We start from the raw sequence: 18,985 nt of genomic DNA on the forward strand, positions 1-18,985 counted from the left end.
TTATATATTTAAAGAAAAATATATTATTCTTATTAAAAATTTGTAAATTTATTATAATAAATAAATTTAATAGATTTTTCTATATATTTCATAAATAATGTGCAAAATCAATAAATCAAATATCAAAACTATTATTTTTTCATTTAAAAAAAGATTACTCATGAACTTATCAACGAACATGTTCACGAGCCAACGAGCCGAATACTGTAAAGCTTGAGTTTGGTTTGTTTATCTTAATGAGACTCATTAAACGAGCTCAAACGAGCTTTTATCGAATCGAGCTTCGAATAGCTCAGAAACGATTTGATTCGTATATTGTTAAAATTAAAGTTTGGACATGGCTGAAACGTAATTTACGGATATTCCGAGGGCAATTAGCAAAGAGTTGCTCTATATAAACCCCCTCGAATCCAGTTTAATGCATGCCCCTCTCTGAGGACTAATAGTTAAGCCTTTCCATCGGAACACAATGCAAATCGGATACACGCTTCCGGCGCCAAATCTCCGGCTCTTCCAGGACAGACGCGCCGTCTTCCAATGCTCCGGTTCGCCTCTAAACCCTCAGAATCAAGCTCAAAAACAAGAAAATATCACCACAAAGCACCTTTCAAACCTTGAAAAGTTGTTGCAGACGGAGCCTCCAAAGGAGCCACCCGACCAAATACCGTTTCCGAAAGAACACCCCCTAGAAACTCGATCTAAAGCTTTCTTCGAAAGGTTGAATTTGGCCGGAGTTTGGCCGGCAATGAAGGCTGCGGAGGAAATGTCACCGCGTCATTTAAACAGGCTGCGGCGGCTACTTTCCACGTCGCCGGAATATTCTCCTCGGAATATTCTTGGCATCCGGTGGAGGGAGTATCACGGTAGCAATGATTGGACCGGTTTACTCGACCCTCTGGACGAGAATCTCCGGCGAGAAATTGTCCGGTTCGGGGAGTTTATTCAGGCAGCGTATCATTGCTTTCATTCAAACCCGTCAATGTCAATGGAGGAAGCTCAAAGGCTGCGCCACGTGGCTCTTCCTGATAAATCTTACAAGGTCACGAAGAGCCTATATTCCACCTCTTCAATCGGGTTGCCAACTTGGGTCGATGACATGGCCCGGGATCTTGGGTGGATGACCCAACGCTCGAGTTGGGCCGGGTACGTCGCTGTTTGTGATGATCGGGGGGAGATCCAACGGATGGGAAGGAGAGACATCATCATCGCCTTACGTGGGACTGCCACTTGTCTCGAATGGGCCGAAAATATGAGAGATTTATTGGTTCCAATTTCCCATGAAGAAGAAGAAAATGGAGGATTACCCAAAGTGGAATGCGGGTTTTTGAACTTAGTCAAGACTCGTGGTGCTAATGGTCATATCCCAAGTTTATCTCAATCAGTAGTTGACGAAGTTCAACGATTAATCCAAAAATATAAAGGTGAAACTCTTGGTATAACAATAACCGGGCACAGCCTTGGTGCCGCCCTAGCTTTGTTGGTGGGGGACGAGCTGAGTGCATGCGCACCTCACATGCCTCCAATTGCCGTGTTCTCCTTCGGCGGCCCTCGAGTTGGAAATCGAGCTTTCGCAAATAGACTCAACTCGAGAAACGTTAAGGTCCTAAGGGTCGTGAATTCTCAGGACGTGATCACACGAGTTCCTGGCATGTTTGTGAGCGAAGAACTCGACAACAAGTTGAGATGTTCCGGAGCCGAAAAGTTTCTAGATGCACTCGACAAAAGTATGCCGTGGGCCTACGCACACGTCGGGACAGAACTCCGAGTTGATACCAAGATGTCTCCATTTTTAGAGCCTCATGCAGATGTAGCTTGTTGCCATGATTTGGAAGCTTACTTGCACTTGGTGGATGGGTTTTTGGCATCAAATTGCCCGTTTAGGGCAAATGCAAAGAGAAGTTTATTGAAGTTGCTCAACGAACAAAAATCAAACGTGAAAAGATTGTACACAAGCAAGGCGAAGGGCTTGATCTTGAATCCTGAAATACATAATTTGTCGGCAATACCAAGTTGTTTGCCTAGTCCATCTTGATATTATAATAATAAGAGAGAAAAGATTGAACTTTGAAATATCGAAATAGCAAAATCCATTCGTATTATCCTATAACCGTCGTTAAGCCAACCGTTTTTTTTTATAGTACACAAACTTAATCCATCAAATTAAATATATATTTTTATTTTTATCCATAATTACTCAATGTCCTATCAAAATTATTTTACCCAATCCATCCCTCAAAATTAAAACTTGTACATGGTATAAAGAATTATTACAAATGAATTTTGTTTTAATGTTTGGTTATCGTTTTAGAACTACCAAGAACAAACCCATGCAACATGTCAAATGTTTCGTCGTCATTTTAGAACTTCGAACCTCCAAATATTATTCCTCTTGCCAAGAATTTCTCTACATCTCAAACCTCGCTTCTATGGAAGAATTCAAAGCGCATATGCCGTTTCAAACCAACAAGAACTTCCCTCCGAATCCGATTCTTTCACGATCCAGTTTCAATCCTCATCACCGCCATTTTATGGTGAGCTAAACCATTGTGCATTTGAATCTAACCAAATAATCGCGTTTAACAAAATGATTAGCTCTTATATTCAGTATGGGGACTTGGATTCAGCAATGAAAGTTTTTCTGAGCATGAAAATGAGAACCACGGTCACCTGGAATTCAATTCTAGCGGGGTTTTCGAAAAGGCCGGGGATGTTGAAAGAAGCCCAACAACTGTTTGATGAAATCCCCGCACCAGATACCGTATCGTACAATATCATGTTGGCATGTTATTTAAAAAATTCCGACGTGGAGGAAGCAAAGGGTTTCTTTAATCGAATGCTGGTTAAAGACATTGCGTCTTGGAATACCATGATTTCAGGGTTGTCGCAACACGGGAGGATGAATGAAGCTAAGGAGTTGTTTTCCGCTATGCCAAAGAGGAATCTTGTGACATGGAATGCCATGATTTCAGGATATATAGAAACTGGGGATTTGGAATCAGCATTAGCGTTGTTTGGAAAGGCTCCTGTTAAAGGTGTCATTGCTTGGACTGCTATAATTACTGGATATATGAGAAGTGGGAGAGTTGAATTGGCAGAAAAGGTAGTTCTTCGAAACACCGGACAAGAATCTGGTTACATGGAATGCAATGATGGCAGGTTATGTTGAAAATGGTAGAGGCGAAGATTGTTTGAAAGTTTTCAAGAAAATGTTGGAGTTAAGGATTCAAGCTAATCCATCGAGTTTTAGTACCATTTTGTTGGCGTGTAGTAATTTATCGATGTTAAAATTTGGGAAACAGGTCCATCAGCTTATGCAGAAGTCCCCTTTGTATTTGGACACAATGGTGGGGACTTCTTTGATTAGCATGTATTGCAAATGTGGGATTTTGAAAGATGCTTGGAAGTTGTTTCAGGAGATGTCGTCTAAAGATTTGGTCACTTGGAATTCTATGATTTCTGGATATGCCCAACATGGGGTCAGTGGGAAGGCTCTATGTTTGTTTGATGAAATGAGAAATACTGGTATAAAACCAGATTGGATCACTTTTGTGGGCATTTTATCCGCATGTAATCACGCGGGATTAGTTGAAGTCGGGATTCGTTATTTTGAGAAAATGCAGAAGGATTACAAAATTGCAGTAAGACCAGATCACTATACTAGTATGATTGATCTTCTTGGTCGGGCAGGTAGGCTGACTGAGGCTGTGGATTTGATCAAGAAAATGCCTTTTGAACCTCATTCTGCTATATTTGGAACCCTTCTAGGTGCATGTAGAATACATAAAAACTCGGAAATTGCCGAGTTTGCTGCCAACAACTTGCTTAGTCTTGATCCTGGGAACCCGGCTGCATATGTTCAACTTGCAAATGTTTATGCTGCGAAAAAGAACTGGGAAAGTGTTTCAAAAGTTCGAAGATGGATGAAAGAAAATAAGGTAACTAAAACACCTGGATACAGCTGGATTGAGGTAAAGAGTGTCGTTCATGAGTTCAGATCAGGAGATAGGCTTCACCCTGAACTGGAACGCATACACGAAAAACTCACCGAACTTGAGAAGAAAATGAAGTTGGCAGGATACGTGCCTGATCCTTGAATCTGCTTTGCATGATGTTGGAGAGGAGCAGAAAGAGCAGCTACTTCTGTGGCACAGTGAGAAATTGGCCATTGCCTTTGGGCTAATACAACTACCGTTGGGTATGCCGATTCAAGTATTTAAGAATCTTAGAGTTTGTGGTGACTGCCACGAAGCCACAAAATTTATCTCAGCAATTGAAGGCCGGGAGATCACTGTGAGAGATACAACAAGATTTCACCATTTTCTTGATGGAAAATGCTCTTGCCACGATTATTGGTAACTGGTAAGCCTGAAATAAGACTTCACAAGTCCATGGATGTAACAAAATGCTGATTTGCTATGCATGGATGTTTCAACCCTGTATTCAAAATCGTCGCAGCTGTATTTAGATAAGCTGCCCTTGGCGTTGATTTTTGTGCATCGATTCATTGTAAGCTTATATGTAGTAGTTTACTGGTGAAAGAGGAAGGTTCTCCCCTGTTTAATCCCGCTTGTACCGTTAAAATTCTTGATTTCACCCATCTTGACCAAGCTCTCAGCTAGGACTAGCTTGTCAAACAACTCGGTCCATAGCGCTGAAAACAGATAATATACTGGTAATAGATAATTTTGATTTTATTATAATGTTTTATATGCTTGGAAAGGAAGCATGCAATTGATTAACAATATATTTTGATTTTTATTATGTGAACAGAGTAGTTTTTCTGATTTTTTGAGCCTAAAATATATCAAAAGTATATAGTAAACTATTTCATGACACAGTATATAATGATAATATACGGGTGTTTGAATGCAAGCTCCACCTCTGCTCATCGTGAATAATTTATTCAATTTTTTTTTATTGCATTGGTATAAAACAAAATATTAATCATGTAAAAGTAAGTTTTATGGGTATTGAATTCTAGCAATTTTAAGAAATAATAATAAAATATATAGGATTGTTTTGGGAGACATGCTTGCTAAGAGACAAAATAGGCATAGATTGAGTTAGATTCACTAAAGCGGATACTTCTTGCATCGTAGTTCAACTCACTCAAATTCTCATTGAACGCTGGATTTTTTAATGGGTAAACAATATATTTATTTTGATGCATACATTCTGTTGATCGTAAAAATCAGCATTTAATTCGAGCAACAAAACTTGATCAAAATGTTCATTATAGAGGCTCAAATTCGAAATTCGTATGTTCTAGCATTGGTCCAAGCCGAACTAGCTTAGGTAGAATAAAATTGTTTCGAAGAGAACACAAAAACGGGTTATCCAGCTGCAGTAGAGCACCCACGAGATTTGCGCGGATGGTTAATGGAAAGATTCGTGGCCATCTTTCACTTCCATAAGACCTAAATGCTGCTTCTACAGAAATGGTCCTAGACTTTAAGGCCTGTTCAAGTTTCTTGGCAAGTACCACGCTATCTTCTAATGCACAACACCCACCTTGCCCAAGATTCGGTGTCATTGGATGCCATGCATCGCCAACAAGAACAACATTTCCTACTGAAGCTGGAGGGCTGATTCCAGGCCACAACCAACGATCTACCAGAGGGGTTCGTATGAACATATCATCTGGAGTAGATTTTATGATGTCCAAAAGATCTGAGGACCAGTTTTGGACTAATTTGTTAGTTTCCTGCCTCAAAATGGAGGGATCGGTTACCTTTGGACCTGTCATTAGGCATTTATAAAAAAATTAAGCATGGGACTGTGTAGTGTATCGTAGCAAGAAAAGGAAGCACAACTTCAATCTTGATACGTGGGACTGTATAGTGTAAGGTAGCAGGAAAAGGAGGCATGGGTTCAATTTTTAGTTCGTACTGCGTATGCAGATAAGAAATGTTGTTTGAACGACTAAACTCACCCAAATAATGTTGAATTGAACTCTCCAACTAATCATGTATGTGGTTCGGAACATTACATCTTTAAAATACAAAGCTTACCGTTCTCGATTCAAAGACTACTGTATTCTTTTGAATTGATTTGGTTGGTGCAACAACTAAAACCAAGAATAAGTCGGAATGAAAAGATGAAGGATTTGATAGTTATTGACAAACAAATTACGTAGTTTTCCACGTGGTTATGAATATGTGATGGAGGAGTCCGGGGAAAAAAATAAATGTCTGAAACAAAACTCGCCAACGAAGAAACTGTCATGAGAAGCTATTTCTTTTTCAAGGGTGTGGAGGGAAAATTTAACCAAAAAAACCCAAAACAAAACAGTATAAGCGTATAAGCATAGTAAATGATGGATAAAATAATCCATGGACTACGTGGCTTGAACTGACTAATGCCTATGTGAGGTGCACATTTCAAGTCCAGATTGTCTATGAACAACTTGAACTAGAAGCAACGGAAATACATGTAACTTGTCCTCTTCGGTAAATTGATTGGTGCAAAAAAGAAAAGAGCATGGCTATTGGTAGAGACTAGTCACTCGCAGACATGAAAATTTTTCTTGTAATTTAATTAGAAACTAGCTCCATTATAAGCGTACCTGGTGAAGAACTGTTAAAGCAGACAAACCAATACACTTTGGTGGAAGAGATAGGCAAATAGCCAGCACGCACGCCTCTGCCATAAACATAACTTATTTTTGAATCTATCAGTTGCCCATCAGGGTAAATTCCAATGCCACAAATAGCACAATGTCCAACATAACTGGGCTCTGGAAAACCCATCCACTTAGCCACTGGAGATCGTGTTCCATCACACGCAATGACAATCTACAACAAGCTACAGCGATCAACGGTCTGTGATAGCAGCACTTAATATATAATCCACTAGTCAATGTTATTCTTAGGACCAAAATCAGTATTAAGCATAAATCTTTATCCCATGGCAAGTCTAAACACATCAAGAACGAAGTTTGTCAGTCAACCTACCTTAGCAGATATCTGAGAATCATCCTCGAGTTTCAGCACGATCTCATCCTTTTCACTTCTTTCAATATTTTTAATCTTAGAGGAGAATGAAATAGTATTTGGTGGCAGCTGGCTAGCAAGAGTCTCCAAGAGCATTCATCGTTCTACAGCTCGAACTTCTTGACTGTTACATGTGAAACAGTCAAATGTCATATACGTAACTTTTGAGCATCAAACAACCGAAAAGGACATTGAAAAGAGTCACCTTTCATCCTCATCTTTGAATATGAAGGATCGCAATTCCCTTCCATCTTCTGATTTCACCACCATCCTGTACAGCTGGCAACATGAAATAGTTCAGGATTAACAATTTACACTAGTTCAGAATTTTGTCTCTGGTCCTCGATAGAAGATCGATAACAACTCGTCTAATAACAATTTCTCAATAAAATTCTTATATAAATTTTTCATTTCAGAAATGAATCATTATGATGCAATTTATCAATGCTAAAAATTGGATAGAATAAACATGAAGTTGAAATGAACACACAGGTCTCTTGAATTTCATAGTGTGACTTATTATCACACCACGGCTACAGGGACCGAAACAAGGAACTTTATGACCCATGGCACATTTTGACCAGTTTTTAACCATGTCAATTATACCTGAACAATCAAATGTAGTAAAAATCCTTACACTGAACCTGACCGAATGGAATAAAGAAAGACAAACGCAATTTTTCAAAGACATAATCGTTTATCGAACTTTGCAGATTTTGGGTTTGGGCAACCCCTTGATTACAGGATGAAGGGCCAAAGGCTGGATATTGAGAGGCATAACCAGTGTTTCAAATATATATCCAGGTCAAAACAAGAAATTCAGTCGCTTACATAGTGTCCTAAAGCTAGAGTGTTTTCAAAATGTATCACACCCTTTATTGATAATATTTACGTAAGGCAAAGTTTGCAATCCATTGGCCGAAACCATGAACATACTGCATACCCTTGAAGGTCAAGATATTGGCTTCGCAGCTGGCTTCCCACCCCTATAGCATCCAACACTTTCCATCCATTTTTGAAAAGCGTAATCGATGTTCCTCTAGTCCTCAGAGACTCAGCCTGCTCCAGCACCACCGACCCAATCCCCACCCTATCATTATCCATTCAACCGACAAAAACAAAAAAAAATTGAATTTAAAGCTCCTTAAAAAAAAAACTAAGTCCAAAATCAAGTAGAATAAGCGGTAATTGGAAGAACTTTTAACCTTTGTAGCGAAACAGCAGTAGCAAGCCCAGCAATCCCAGCCCCCACGATGACTATGTCTTCCTTTCTACTTACACCACCAGCTTCAGCATCCGCCATGGACCCGATTATTCTCCTTATTTTGGTGAGGTGGACTGCCTCTGGCCGCGATGAAGGCAAGCTAGACGGCCATCTCGGAGGCATTAACACGACACTCGCCATGGATAACTCTGCTTTGCTTGTTTTGATGATTGTTTGGAGCTTGTGGATATTGCATGAGTGGTATTATCTTATATTTTGAAGGAAAATTTATAATATTTTCATGAAATAAAATTTATAAAAAAAAGTGTAGCTTTTAGAATATATTTTCATGAGGCGACCACTTCAAAAAAATTATAATATTTTGAATTTACATTTTAAAAATGTAATATTAAAAAAAAAATATTTTACCTTATCGTTGATTGGTTTCGTATCTTTATCATAAAAAATCTCAATATAGGATTATTATTTTCATTTTAATCTAAATTAACTATATTATAACTATATTATATGGTATGATATCGGTAATCAGTGTTAACATTTTATAATATCCGGTTTTGTTTTGGAAAAATGATTTCGTCTAATGCATTGAATATTTGGAATTACTTTTTTTTGGGTGTTTTTTTAATTGTGTAGATAGAATTTTTGTGTTTCGCTTGAAAAGTATAATTATTTTGATGTAATTGATATTCTGAGATAAATAAAGAAAACATTTTAGAATATTATAAAATCTCATTTTCCCAGGTAACTTGGAGTAGTTGCGCGTTTTGGCTTTCTTTCGGATGGGAGAATCTGTCAATGCATGCATCGCTTACATTCAGAGACAAGTTACGCTATATACTATCGGATGAGACGTCGGAATGATATATGGAACTCCGAGAGAACATCGGATGGATTTTCATTCAACTGAATTGGTATGAGACAACGAACTCCGACCAAAAAATATAATCATGTGTTGTAAATGACAACACCTGATTTGCAAGAGGTGCTTTTGAATTGGAAGTTACTGAAGTTGCATGTGTTCTGTCAAACTGTGCAGGCCCTTAATTTTTAAGGTAAAACAAGATATGATTCATTGTACTTGTCGAAATGTATTTGACAAGGTGTTTCAAAATACACGACAAATGCATTTGATAATGGCATACACTTCATGCAATATACTAACTCCCCCTCCAATATCTGACAGCTGAGGCCGTGCGTTAATATCATGAAAATTATTAATACTACTTTTTGAAGTTTTTACACGCGAAATTTTTCAAGGACACCAAGTAACAATATAAAAAATATCATAGGATCTAACAAAATTTTGGCAGATCAACGGCTGGGGGCAGGGCAGAGGAGCTGCCCTAACCGGGTTTACCAACTTTTGTGATATTAATTTTATAATTACATTTCAAAATACTGGTCACAACCAGAAACATTGAGAAGGAAACGACACAAAACAGCCGTAGGCAGAAGGTGTGAAACAAATTACGCACACATTTATGTTTGTGCTACTTGAAAAACTTCGTATATGTAACATTAACAAAAAAAGGTATAGAAACGAATGCAAGTGTCCGAATCAGTTAAGTCGCATTTTAGAGAGCTTATTTCTAGGAAACGCAGAACGAAACTACTGTCGTCCTCACAGTCGGTTTCTCCTCACAAAATCAGTTTCTCCTCTTCTTCTTCTTCTCTTCCTTCTCGGATGCATTCTTCAACTGCAATGTGATCAATCACGGGTATAAATTAGCAAAACTCGAATCAAGCTTCGAAAACAGCTCGAGCTCAACCTTAAGTTCATCTGAAACTTTTGAGCTTCGTTTGAATGAGGTTAACTCGATCATTATTGTTGAAATTCTTCAAATTTTAGTTCGGTTAATTTACTGCTTATTGTTGCATGAAAGAAAAACTGCATAAATTTATTACTAACGATGAAAATAGAAAATCATCTGTTTTTATTTTGTACTATTATAATGTAAGGTATCATATAATTTCAACAAAAAATATAAATTGTAAGCTAAAGCCAAGTAAAATTCAAGCTCGCAAGTCGAATGTGCTTCAATGAAAAAGTCCTTACCATGATGATAAGAATACGCACAAAGACAGCAACAAAATCAGTGAATAGGGTCAGAGTGTGCTTCACGTAATCGTGATCCCCAAAGTGCGCCTTCTCGATAATATCCTGAGTGTCAACTACTATGTAACCTACGAACACCAAGAGCCCGAAATACAACTGCAAGAGGAAAACGAAGTAGTATAAGTTATATGCTATCACCAGTCATGAATGGAGAAGACAGGAACTCTCAGGTCAATAAATTTTTCTTAAGTTTAAAGTTTGAAACATACCAGATGGACATAGGTAAAAATTAAGAGAAGTAAAAAATAAATCATATACCTCAAATTTGAAAAGGGCCATAGAACCACCAAATATCGACGATGCAAAGTGCAACCAGAATAGGATGGAAAGACCAGAGGAAAGAAGGCCACCGAGGTACAAGTATTCCCTGCGCCTGGCTACCATGGCAGCTGCTGAGAAACAACCGAAGGCCACAGCACAACCAACGAAAGCACTAACAATAATGCTGGAGCACAAAAAAACTTGTGATATGAGATTCATAATTTAACATAGGAAGGTGGACTTAGCCGAATAATAAAACCAGATGTCTATTATCAGCTATTATCAGGAAAAAAGTAAGATCTCATGTGCGTCCAAATAAAAAAGGCATCAAATAAAGTCAAAACCATATGGACCCGGAATATAACATATACCTTGGGTCAAAGTCAATTGCCAATTCGATCAACGGACCAACTGAGGCCCCTTCAAAGAGTGCTGCGGCCATTAGAAGAGACATCCGCTTTTTCTGTTAATTATAATGAAAGATGATAAAAATTTGAGAATGTGCATGGATATCAGTTTTAGTAAAAACTAAATTTAAATTTTCCAACAATTTAATAAATTTAATGCCAAGATTTTGGAACACTTCTGATACGAAAGCATATACCAAAGATTCCAAATAAACCCCAAAATTAAAAGTTTTAATTCATCTGCTTCGTGTGCTTTCAGAAATTTTCAGAAGTTAAAACATAAAACTGCTTTCGGCGTAAAGTCAACCAAAAATAGAAAATACCCATCCATTAACTTTTATAGATGTAAACAACTGACGAAAAAGATAAATACCTCTTCATACTGAGGCACAGAGAGTAGCCAAATTATGCTACCCATGCATCCAAGAGTTGTAAGAAACCCACCAAGGTTAAAAAGAATGTGAAGATAAGCTCCAATCGCAGACGCTACCAGGGCGCAGCATAGTGAGAGGTACACCTGAGATCAGACAGCATTTTCTCTTCAAATATTTGTGAATAAAAGGCCAACAAACGGAAGGAATGATTAAAGGTTCGGAAGAATTCTGATAATATTTTTCAACACATAAATATACAAGAAACCTTATTGTTAGAACTAGTCAGATATATTATCATCCCGAAAATCAAATCAACGGAGGAAAATCAAAATAAAATCTTTGGCATCAGTTTAATTCAATGCCAACAACAGAAAAAAATTGACGACGTAACCCTAGTTAAATGGATAATCTTCGATTTTCAACGTATGTCCTCGATTCCAATCGTCACTCAGATAAAGACATAAAAAAAACTTATTAATTCTCGAAGAAACCATCGACGAATTCGCAGGCAAAAAAAGAACCTGTTTGAGATGATTTTGGACGACGGGAGAAATCTGGCGGAAACTCTTAAGAGAATCGTAACTCCACCGATTCCGCGACGAAGATGGCGAATCGAAGAAGGATGCGAACGAATCCATTAGTCTCTCTAGCAAAGCAAACGACTTTCAACTGTCTTTTCTTTCTCCAGGAAATAGCGATATGAATGCTTCAGAAAGACCACGCGAACTTATATAGGCTATTTTGTCATTTCCTACAACCAAAACAATTTGATTGTAATATAAATTTCCTATCATGAAATATATTTATTGGTAATATATTCAAGACAAAAATTCATATACACTCAAGGGCGGAGCCAGAATTTTAAACTTTAAAATATTTTAATATTTGAAATTGATCTATTCGGGCTAATATCATATTATTTCAAATTTATAGAAAATTTATATATAAATTTTTTAAAAAAATTGGGTCACCCGGACTAAAGCCTGGGTAAAGAGCTAAGTAGCTCCGCCCCTGTATACACTGTCCCATCCCTAAGTTTTGCGAAATATATCTATAATTCGATATGATATATGAAAAATATTATGTTTATATAAAAAAATTATGTTTCACTACGAATATAGATCAGGTCGACCAATCTGGCGAATTTATGTAAGTGAGATCGCTCATATGAGACCTACTCTAAATTCAAATATATTGCCATTATACACAAAAACTCAATTGAAACGGTCTTACTGATTAATTTTATTAAACAAATCTCCATCTTAATCTAATTCATGAAAAATATATTAATTTTTATGCTAAAAATATTATTTTTCATATAGATCATACAGACCAGTTTCACAAAAATAAATATGTGAGAGCAAATCATCATTATAATATATTTGATCAGGTCATCATTATGTTGTATTTGTCTTTAAGATATGAAAAACAATATTTGTCATGATTCAGAACGAATAAGATATTTGTACAACAACATTGAGTCGTAACAAGATCTCATAAAAAATTAGAGTATGTCTCTTGTGAGACAGTCTCACGAACCTTTATATGTGAGACGGGTCAATCATACTGATATTCATAATAATAAGTAATATTTTTTCATTGATGACCCAAATAAGATGTTTGTCTCACAAAATACGACCCGTGAGACCGTCTCACACAAATTTTTGCCAAAAATTTGTGTGTCATGAGTTTAACTTTTAAGTTCACATTTAGACGTATCATCCAAGTTATTATTTTCGAAGTACATCAAACTTTTTCTCCAAAATCAATTCATTAATTTACGTTGAAAATTCAATCACACGTTAATTGCACGTCGTCTATTTAAAAAACAATTCGTATAATACTGAATTTTTTTAAATTAATAATTACAAGTCTGAAACAATATAATAATATTTATCAAAAAGAAGAAGAAGATGGAGTGTTCCCGCCAATAAGGGAATGCCACGTAATGCAACACATAAAGATGCACCTCAGCCAATGAGATGGGAACGTAGTAAAATCTATATGGGCCTTTAGCCCAAATAGTCATAATAGAACTAAAGTGGGCCGTTGCCCAAAAACAACTGCGTCCATGTCTTTTCCAATTCTTCACATTTTCCTAACTCGATCATCTCTTCCTTCGCATCCAAGGAAACCATCTGCTATGATTATTGATTCTTTATGTTTGCTAATTTCGTGTTTATCACCTACTGTTATGTTGTTCATGGATTTTTCTCGGACGAAGATATCCTTTGCATTACGAATCTTTCAGTAAAACACGTGAGTTCTTCAATTACGAGTTCAGTTTTGAACAAAATTTTGATTAAATTGACTGAATCGAATAAAATTGGGAATTCGATTTTTTAAATTTTGTAAAAAATCAGTTCGATATTGGATAAACTGAATTAACTGATTTATTTTAAAATAAAATTCAATTTATTTATAGGGCCAATTTTAAAATGGTCTAAATTTTTGGGCTATCGAGAGTCCGCCCAAAAAACTTTTACCCAACCAAGCCCATAGGAAAATAAATAGTTTTATCTCTAATTGCCCTAGCTAGATTCTAAATTCAATTTCAGTTCTCACGAGAATCGAACGAAATCACACATCAACAGCTGAGAGAAATCGACGTTTGTTTGATTGCCGATTTGTTTTCTCCGGTTGCACTAGTTCTTGAAGCTTTGAATCTCGTTCTTGAGGTGAGTTTTACTTGTATTTATAGTTAATTTCCCATATAAGGAGATCCGACGCTTCATGTGATGGAATAGTTTTTTTTTTTTGAATTGTTCCGTTTGAAAATAATGAAAATTATTCATTCCTTTGTTTCTTCATCCCACTTTTGCACATTCTATGTTTTTACGGGAACGTATTAGGTGCATTTAGTGAAGATATGTGGAAATTCAAGATTCGTTATCCCTCGCTTAATATTATGTAAACATTGTGTATGAATTTTTACGTCTGATTCTTTAATAGTTCTTTTTCTTCCCTTAAAAATTGGGTTAATTTCGTTACAGACTGAAATAACCGAATTTTTATTCTGTTCGGTTTTGCCCAGGAAAATTTGGTTAATTCTGTTTTTTACTGGACTTAAAGAATTTCATTGTGTATCCCTCTATTTCACAGTCCAGTTTGTGGTTTTGTTGGTGTTGGGGTTTGGGTTTTGAGTTGTTTTCTAGGATTTTTGTGGGATTCCGTCTTTCAACTCTTGTTTATTCTTACTTGTTTTGTTTGTGCGTTCCGAATTCGCCCTGGCTAGAGAGAGAGAGAGTGTGTGTGTGTGTAGGCTAAGGTCAAATCAAGCTTAGTTAATGAAACAATAGTATAAAACCCATTGAGTTGGGGTTTTGGTCATTATATTACTTTTTACGAAATTCTTCAAGCAAGATTATGGTATATCCATGCAACGTGGGTGCCGTGGTCCTCCAGTATATTTGGTTATGCATGTATATCTTTAAATCTAAGCTGGACCTCTGATTTATATGTTATGATATATTCTAATTGCTTGATACTTAATAATTCAAAAGTCTCTATCGTTGACATCTTATACTGATACTTACTTGCATTCTCAAATGTTTTCCCCTCTATTTCTACTTTCTATTATCTGACATTAATTCACCCAAGGTAATTGATTGGAATGATTATTCATCCTTCCACTTGTTTGGTCCGCTTTTTACAGGGCACTACTCTGACCAGTTTTAAGATGGATGAGTATCAGGAAATGGAACGGTTTAGTATGGATAATGACTACGACGATGGTCAGTGGATTGGAGGCGAATTTATTGGGAAGCGCAAACAAAAACGAGCTCAGACAAAAGATGATATCCTTTATGGTGTATTTGCTTCTGGTGATAGTGATTCTGATTATGAGGTGTCTGGTTCAAAGAAACATAGGAAATCCAAGACGACTGATTATACGAGGCCTGTCAATTTTGTCTCGACTGGCTCTGTTTTGCCTAATCAGGAGATTGATCGTAATTCCAAGGAAGATAAGCAAGCAGCTGAGGAAGATAATACCCGACCTCTGGGTTTGGGTCTTGGATTTGGTTCATCCTCTTCCAAAAATGCCAACAATGTTGCTGGACATATTGAAGCTGACAAGGATGAAGACGAAGATTTTTTGCCTGCTGGATTTGGAAAGAGGATAAAGGAAGGTGCGAAGCTGCGACAAGAAAGGGAAAAGGAAAAGGCCGTGCTGGCTAAGAAATCTTCTCAGGCCATGAGAAGAGAATTGGAGCCATCTGATGTTGGTTCCTTTGAAAAGCATACCAAGGGCATTGGGATGAAGTTGCTGGAGAAAATGGGTTACAAAGGAGGCGGTCTTGGTAAAAACGAGCAGGGAATTTTATCTCCCATCGAGGCCAAGCTGCGGCCTAAGAATATGGGGATGGGTTTTAATGACTATAATGAAGCTAGTCGTTCAGTGTTACCACAATTGGATGAAAAACCACTGGCTCAATTAAGTCAAGCTTCAGAGGGTCGCCCAAAAGAGAAGCTTTGGTCGAAGAGAGCTCCACAGAAAAAGAAAGTTTATATAACTGCCGAAGAATTGCTGGCCAAGAAGCAAGAGCAGGGTCTTGAAGTTTTTCAGAAGGTTTTTGACATGAGAGGACCACAGGTTCGAGTTTTGACCAACTTGGAGAACATAAATGAGGAAGAAAGAGCCAGGGAAAACAATGTTCCAATGCCTGAACTCCAGCACAATATCAGATTGATAGTTGATTTGGCCGAGCTAAATGTACAAAAGTTGGATAGGGATCTGCGGAAGGAGAGGGAGACTGTGGTTGCTTTGCAGAAAGAAAAGGAGAAACTTCAGGAAGAGGCATATCGCCAAAGGAAGCAACTCGATAACATGGAAGAGAGAGTTGGTGTACTGGACCGAATAAGTGACCAGAGCTCAAATGGATTGCTGACGCTACAGTCACTTGCTACATCATTTATGGACTTGCAGACTAGATTTTCTGATGATTACACATTGTGCAATTTATCATGCATTGCATGCTCATACGCCCTTCCTTTGTTTATTAGAATATTTCAGGGATGGGATCCACTTCAAAATCCGAGACATGAAGTGGAGGTGGTATCCACGTGGAAGAAATTGCTTCAAGGGAAAGATTCATTGAGTATCTCTGATGCCACATCTCCGTATAATCAATTGCTGATGGAAGTTGTGTTTCCTGCTGTGCGAATATCTGGGACCAATACTTGGCAGGCACGAGATCCGGAACCCATGCTTAGGTTTTTGGAGTCTTGGGAAGAGCTTTTACCTCCTCATATTCTAGGCATCATACTTGATAGCATAGTCATACCGAAATTATTCGCTGCAGTAGACTCATGGGATCCACGCAGAGAAACCATCCCAATTCATTCTTGGATACATCCATGGCTGCCTTTATTGGGACAGAAGTTGGAAAATTGTTATCATACAATACGTAATAGGTTGGCGAGTGTCCTTCATGCTTGGCACCCTAGTGATATGTCTGCTTATTACATATTGTCTCCTTGGCAAACCGTGTTTGATCCTGCTAGTTGGGAGCAACTGATGGTTCGTTACATCATTCCAAAATTATTGGTAATCATGCATGAGTTGCAAATAAATCCTGCCAATCAGAAACTTGATGAATTCTATTGGGTACGAACATGGACTGCTGCTATTCCTATCCATCACATGCTACAACTGATGGATATCTTCTTCAATAAATGGCAAGAAGTTTTGTATCATTGGTTACGGTCAAGTCCAAACTTTGAGGAAGTAACAAAATGGTATCTTGGCTGGAAAGAACTTCTTCCACCCGAACTCCAAGCAAATGAGCATGTTCGATTTAGGCTTAATATTGGTCTGGACATGATGAACCAGGCTGTGGAAGGCATGGAGGTGGTGCAGCCAGGCCTTAAAGAGAACTTAAGTTATCTCAGGGTGCTTGAACAAAGACAATTCGAGACGCAGAAAAAAGCATCGGTACAAGCTCAACAGCAGACCTCTACTGGCATGGGCAATGGTGTTCAAGCAGATGGTATGGGTGGTGGGGTTGAGATGAATTTGAGGGAAGTTATTGAAATTCATGCTCAGCAGAATGGTCTCTTGTTTAAACCTAAACCTGGAAGAACCCAGGATGGACACCAGATATACGGCTTTGGTAACATAAGCATAATAGTAGACTCCCTTAACCAAAAAGTATTTGCACAAAACGAGGATACATGGTCTTTGGTATCCCTTGAACAGTTGCTGGAGTTGCACAATCGTTCTACTTTGAAGCGACGTTGAGTTTCTGAGTTTCTCACCGTAATCTTATCAACGAAATGAAGTTAAGGTGCTCAATAACTTGGGATTCATAACCTCTAAGGTCGGAATCACATTTATTATGCGAGGAATGAATATGATTGCTGTCATTATCTTGATAAATTCTTTTTGTATGTGATAGAAGCCTATGTTTGCTTACCACTCGCACTAGTGAACTGTCGGGAATTTTCTTTCAAGAATGGAATAGCGCCATTTATACGGCCACATTTGACCCACTTCTCGAGTATTGTATAAACTTTCTTATGATGTGAAAAATGATGATGTGCTATGGTTGCAACTTGTTGCTTTCAGAATGATTATCCATATAGAAATTAAAGTTTGTATTCATGTGTCAATATGGATTTTAACGATATTTAGTTTTACTAGTAATTTATTATGGGTTTTATTTATTTCAAGTTGCATTTTCGTGTATGTCTCCGTCATTGCTAAAAATTGCACAAGCATTTGGATGTCATGAGATTAGGGTAAACTTCTTGCGATGGTTACAATAAATTTTTGTACAAAGTATAAATATATTGGAATAATTTTTCATCATCAAATGTTTTATTTGAGTTATTTTAAGAGTGTCACATCGAATCGTAGTATAAATTGTATATATAGGGTTGTACTATACTATTGGCTATTTTGAGGCTTTGCTGCTGCTATCCATCATGGGGAAGCTGAGCTTCTTGTTTCGCCTATATTTACTTCAGTTTTATGTTTCTGTTCTAAAAAGTCCTTATTTATTTGTTTTCAGTCACTGTGTCCTCGCTTTGTCGGTGGACCCACTGCTGCTGCGCTTCATGCAGGAATCCATCAGGTTGTTTGAATTGAGTTCGGTGTTTTAACTTCTTTTTGTATGATTTCTCATTCGGTTGCTGAACTCTACTTTAATTCAAGAAATTACTAGATAGATAGCATTGCTCAAGATCTTTGTTAGTATTTGCTCAAATTCCCGTGGTTGTACAGTTTTTTATTCTGAGCCTTTAGAAACTGTTCTCTTTGCGGATGCCTGATAGTTCTTTCCTAATAACAGTGTTACATGTGGTGTTTCTGAGTAAATATTCAGCGACTGGAATTTAATTAACATTCGAAGCTTCGTTACTTGTGTTGCATTTACGTGCAATTGATCCTTTTAGGAAACTATCTTCCCAGATGTTTTTTCTTTTCTGAAAGTGTTCTATAATTTACTTGTATACCCGAACTTCAAAATATCAGTTTAGTTTTGCAATCCGCACCAACAGCTTCTACGTTTTGCACTTTTCTAGAAACAAATAAGAACCCACGGCTGTGATGACAGGATAACATTCCCTTTATTGTGGATCAATTTTGTCAGTGGAGAGGATATTTTGGC

The 18,985-nt window shown here is 37.5% G+C and overlaps 4 protein-coding genes and 1 pseudogene across 4 annotated transcripts; 3 read left to right on the forward strand and 2 right to left on the reverse strand.

The window, feature by feature from the left end:
- Positions 1-438: 438 nt before the first annotated feature.
- On the forward strand, positions 439-2,114 carry LOC142551025 (phospholipase A1-Ibeta2, chloroplastic-like). The gene has a single exon (XM_075660075.1). It carries the CDS (start codon positions 470-472, stop codon positions 2,030-2,032), a length of 1,563 nt encoding a protein of 520 aa, XP_075516190.1. The 5' UTR covers positions 439-469; the 3' UTR covers positions 2,033-2,114.
- Positions 2,115-2,291: 177 nt separating this feature from the next.
- LOC142552121 (pentatricopeptide repeat-containing protein At4g16835, mitochondrial-like) lies at positions 2,292-4,718 on the forward strand. The gene is given in 3 exon segments (XM_075661756.1): positions 2,292-3,108; positions 3,110-4,088; positions 4,090-4,718. Coding segments are annotated over 3 exon segments (2,013 nt in total). The 5' UTR covers positions 2,292-2,341; the 3' UTR covers positions 4,357-4,718.
- Positions 4,719-5,132: 414 nt separating this feature from the next.
- Positions 5,133-8,469, reverse strand: LOC142552122 (monooxygenase 2-like; annotated as a pseudogene).
- Positions 8,470-9,675: 1,206 nt separating this feature from the next.
- LOC142552123 (bax inhibitor 1-like) lies at positions 9,676-12,129 on the reverse strand. The gene is made up of 6 exons (XM_075661757.1): positions 11,897-12,129; positions 11,375-11,518; positions 10,966-11,057; positions 10,592-10,778; positions 10,274-10,429; positions 9,676-9,914 (listed from the first exon to the last, which is right to left on the reverse strand). Exons 1-6 carry the CDS (start codon positions 12,011-12,013, stop codon positions 9,864-9,866), a joined length of 747 nt encoding a protein of 248 aa, XP_075517872.1. The 5' UTR covers positions 12,014-12,129; the 3' UTR covers positions 9,676-9,863.
- Positions 12,130-13,897: 1,768 nt separating this feature from the next.
- Positions 13,898-18,451, forward strand: LOC142552124 (septin and tuftelin-interacting protein 1 homolog 1). Its single transcript, XM_075661758.1, has 3 exons — positions 13,898-14,053; positions 15,031-17,695; positions 18,389-18,451. The coding sequence occupies exon 2, from the start codon at positions 15,055-15,057 to the stop codon at positions 17,614-17,616; it is 2,562 nt and encodes an 853-aa protein (XP_075517873.1). The 5' UTR covers positions 13,898-14,053; positions 15,031-15,054; the 3' UTR covers positions 17,617-17,695; positions 18,389-18,451.
- Positions 18,452-18,985: the final 534 nt, after the last annotated feature.

This window comes from Primulina tabacum, chromosome 7 (genome assembly GCF_025594145.1).
Source record: "Primulina tabacum isolate GXHZ01 chromosome 7, ASM2559414v2, whole genome shotgun sequence".
Lineage (NCBI taxonomy): Eukaryota > Viridiplantae > Streptophyta > Magnoliopsida > Lamiales > Gesneriaceae > Primulina > Primulina tabacum.

Excerpts from the sequence above, each read along its gene's own strand:
- LOC142551025 (XM_075660075.1), top strand. The coding sequence starts at position 470 with ATGCAAATCGGATACACGCTTCCGGCGCCAAATCTCCGGCTCTTCCAG.
- LOC142552123 (XM_075661757.1), bottom strand. The coding sequence starts at position 12,013 with ATGGATTCGTTCGCATCCTTCTTCGATTCGCCATCTTCGTCGCGGAAT. Across the intron at positions 11,519-11,896 it reads TCCAAAATCATCTCAAACAG|GTGTACCTCTCACTATGCTG; the intron begins GTTCTTTTTTTG and ends GTCTGATCTCAG. Across the intron at positions 9,915-10,273 it reads TGCGTATTCTTATCATCATG|TTGAAGAATGCATCCGAGAA; the intron begins GTAAGGACTTTT and ends ATCACATTGCAG.
- LOC142552124 (XM_075661758.1), top strand. The coding sequence starts at position 15,055 with ATGGATGAGTATCAGGAAATGGAACGGTTTAGTATGGATAATGACTAC.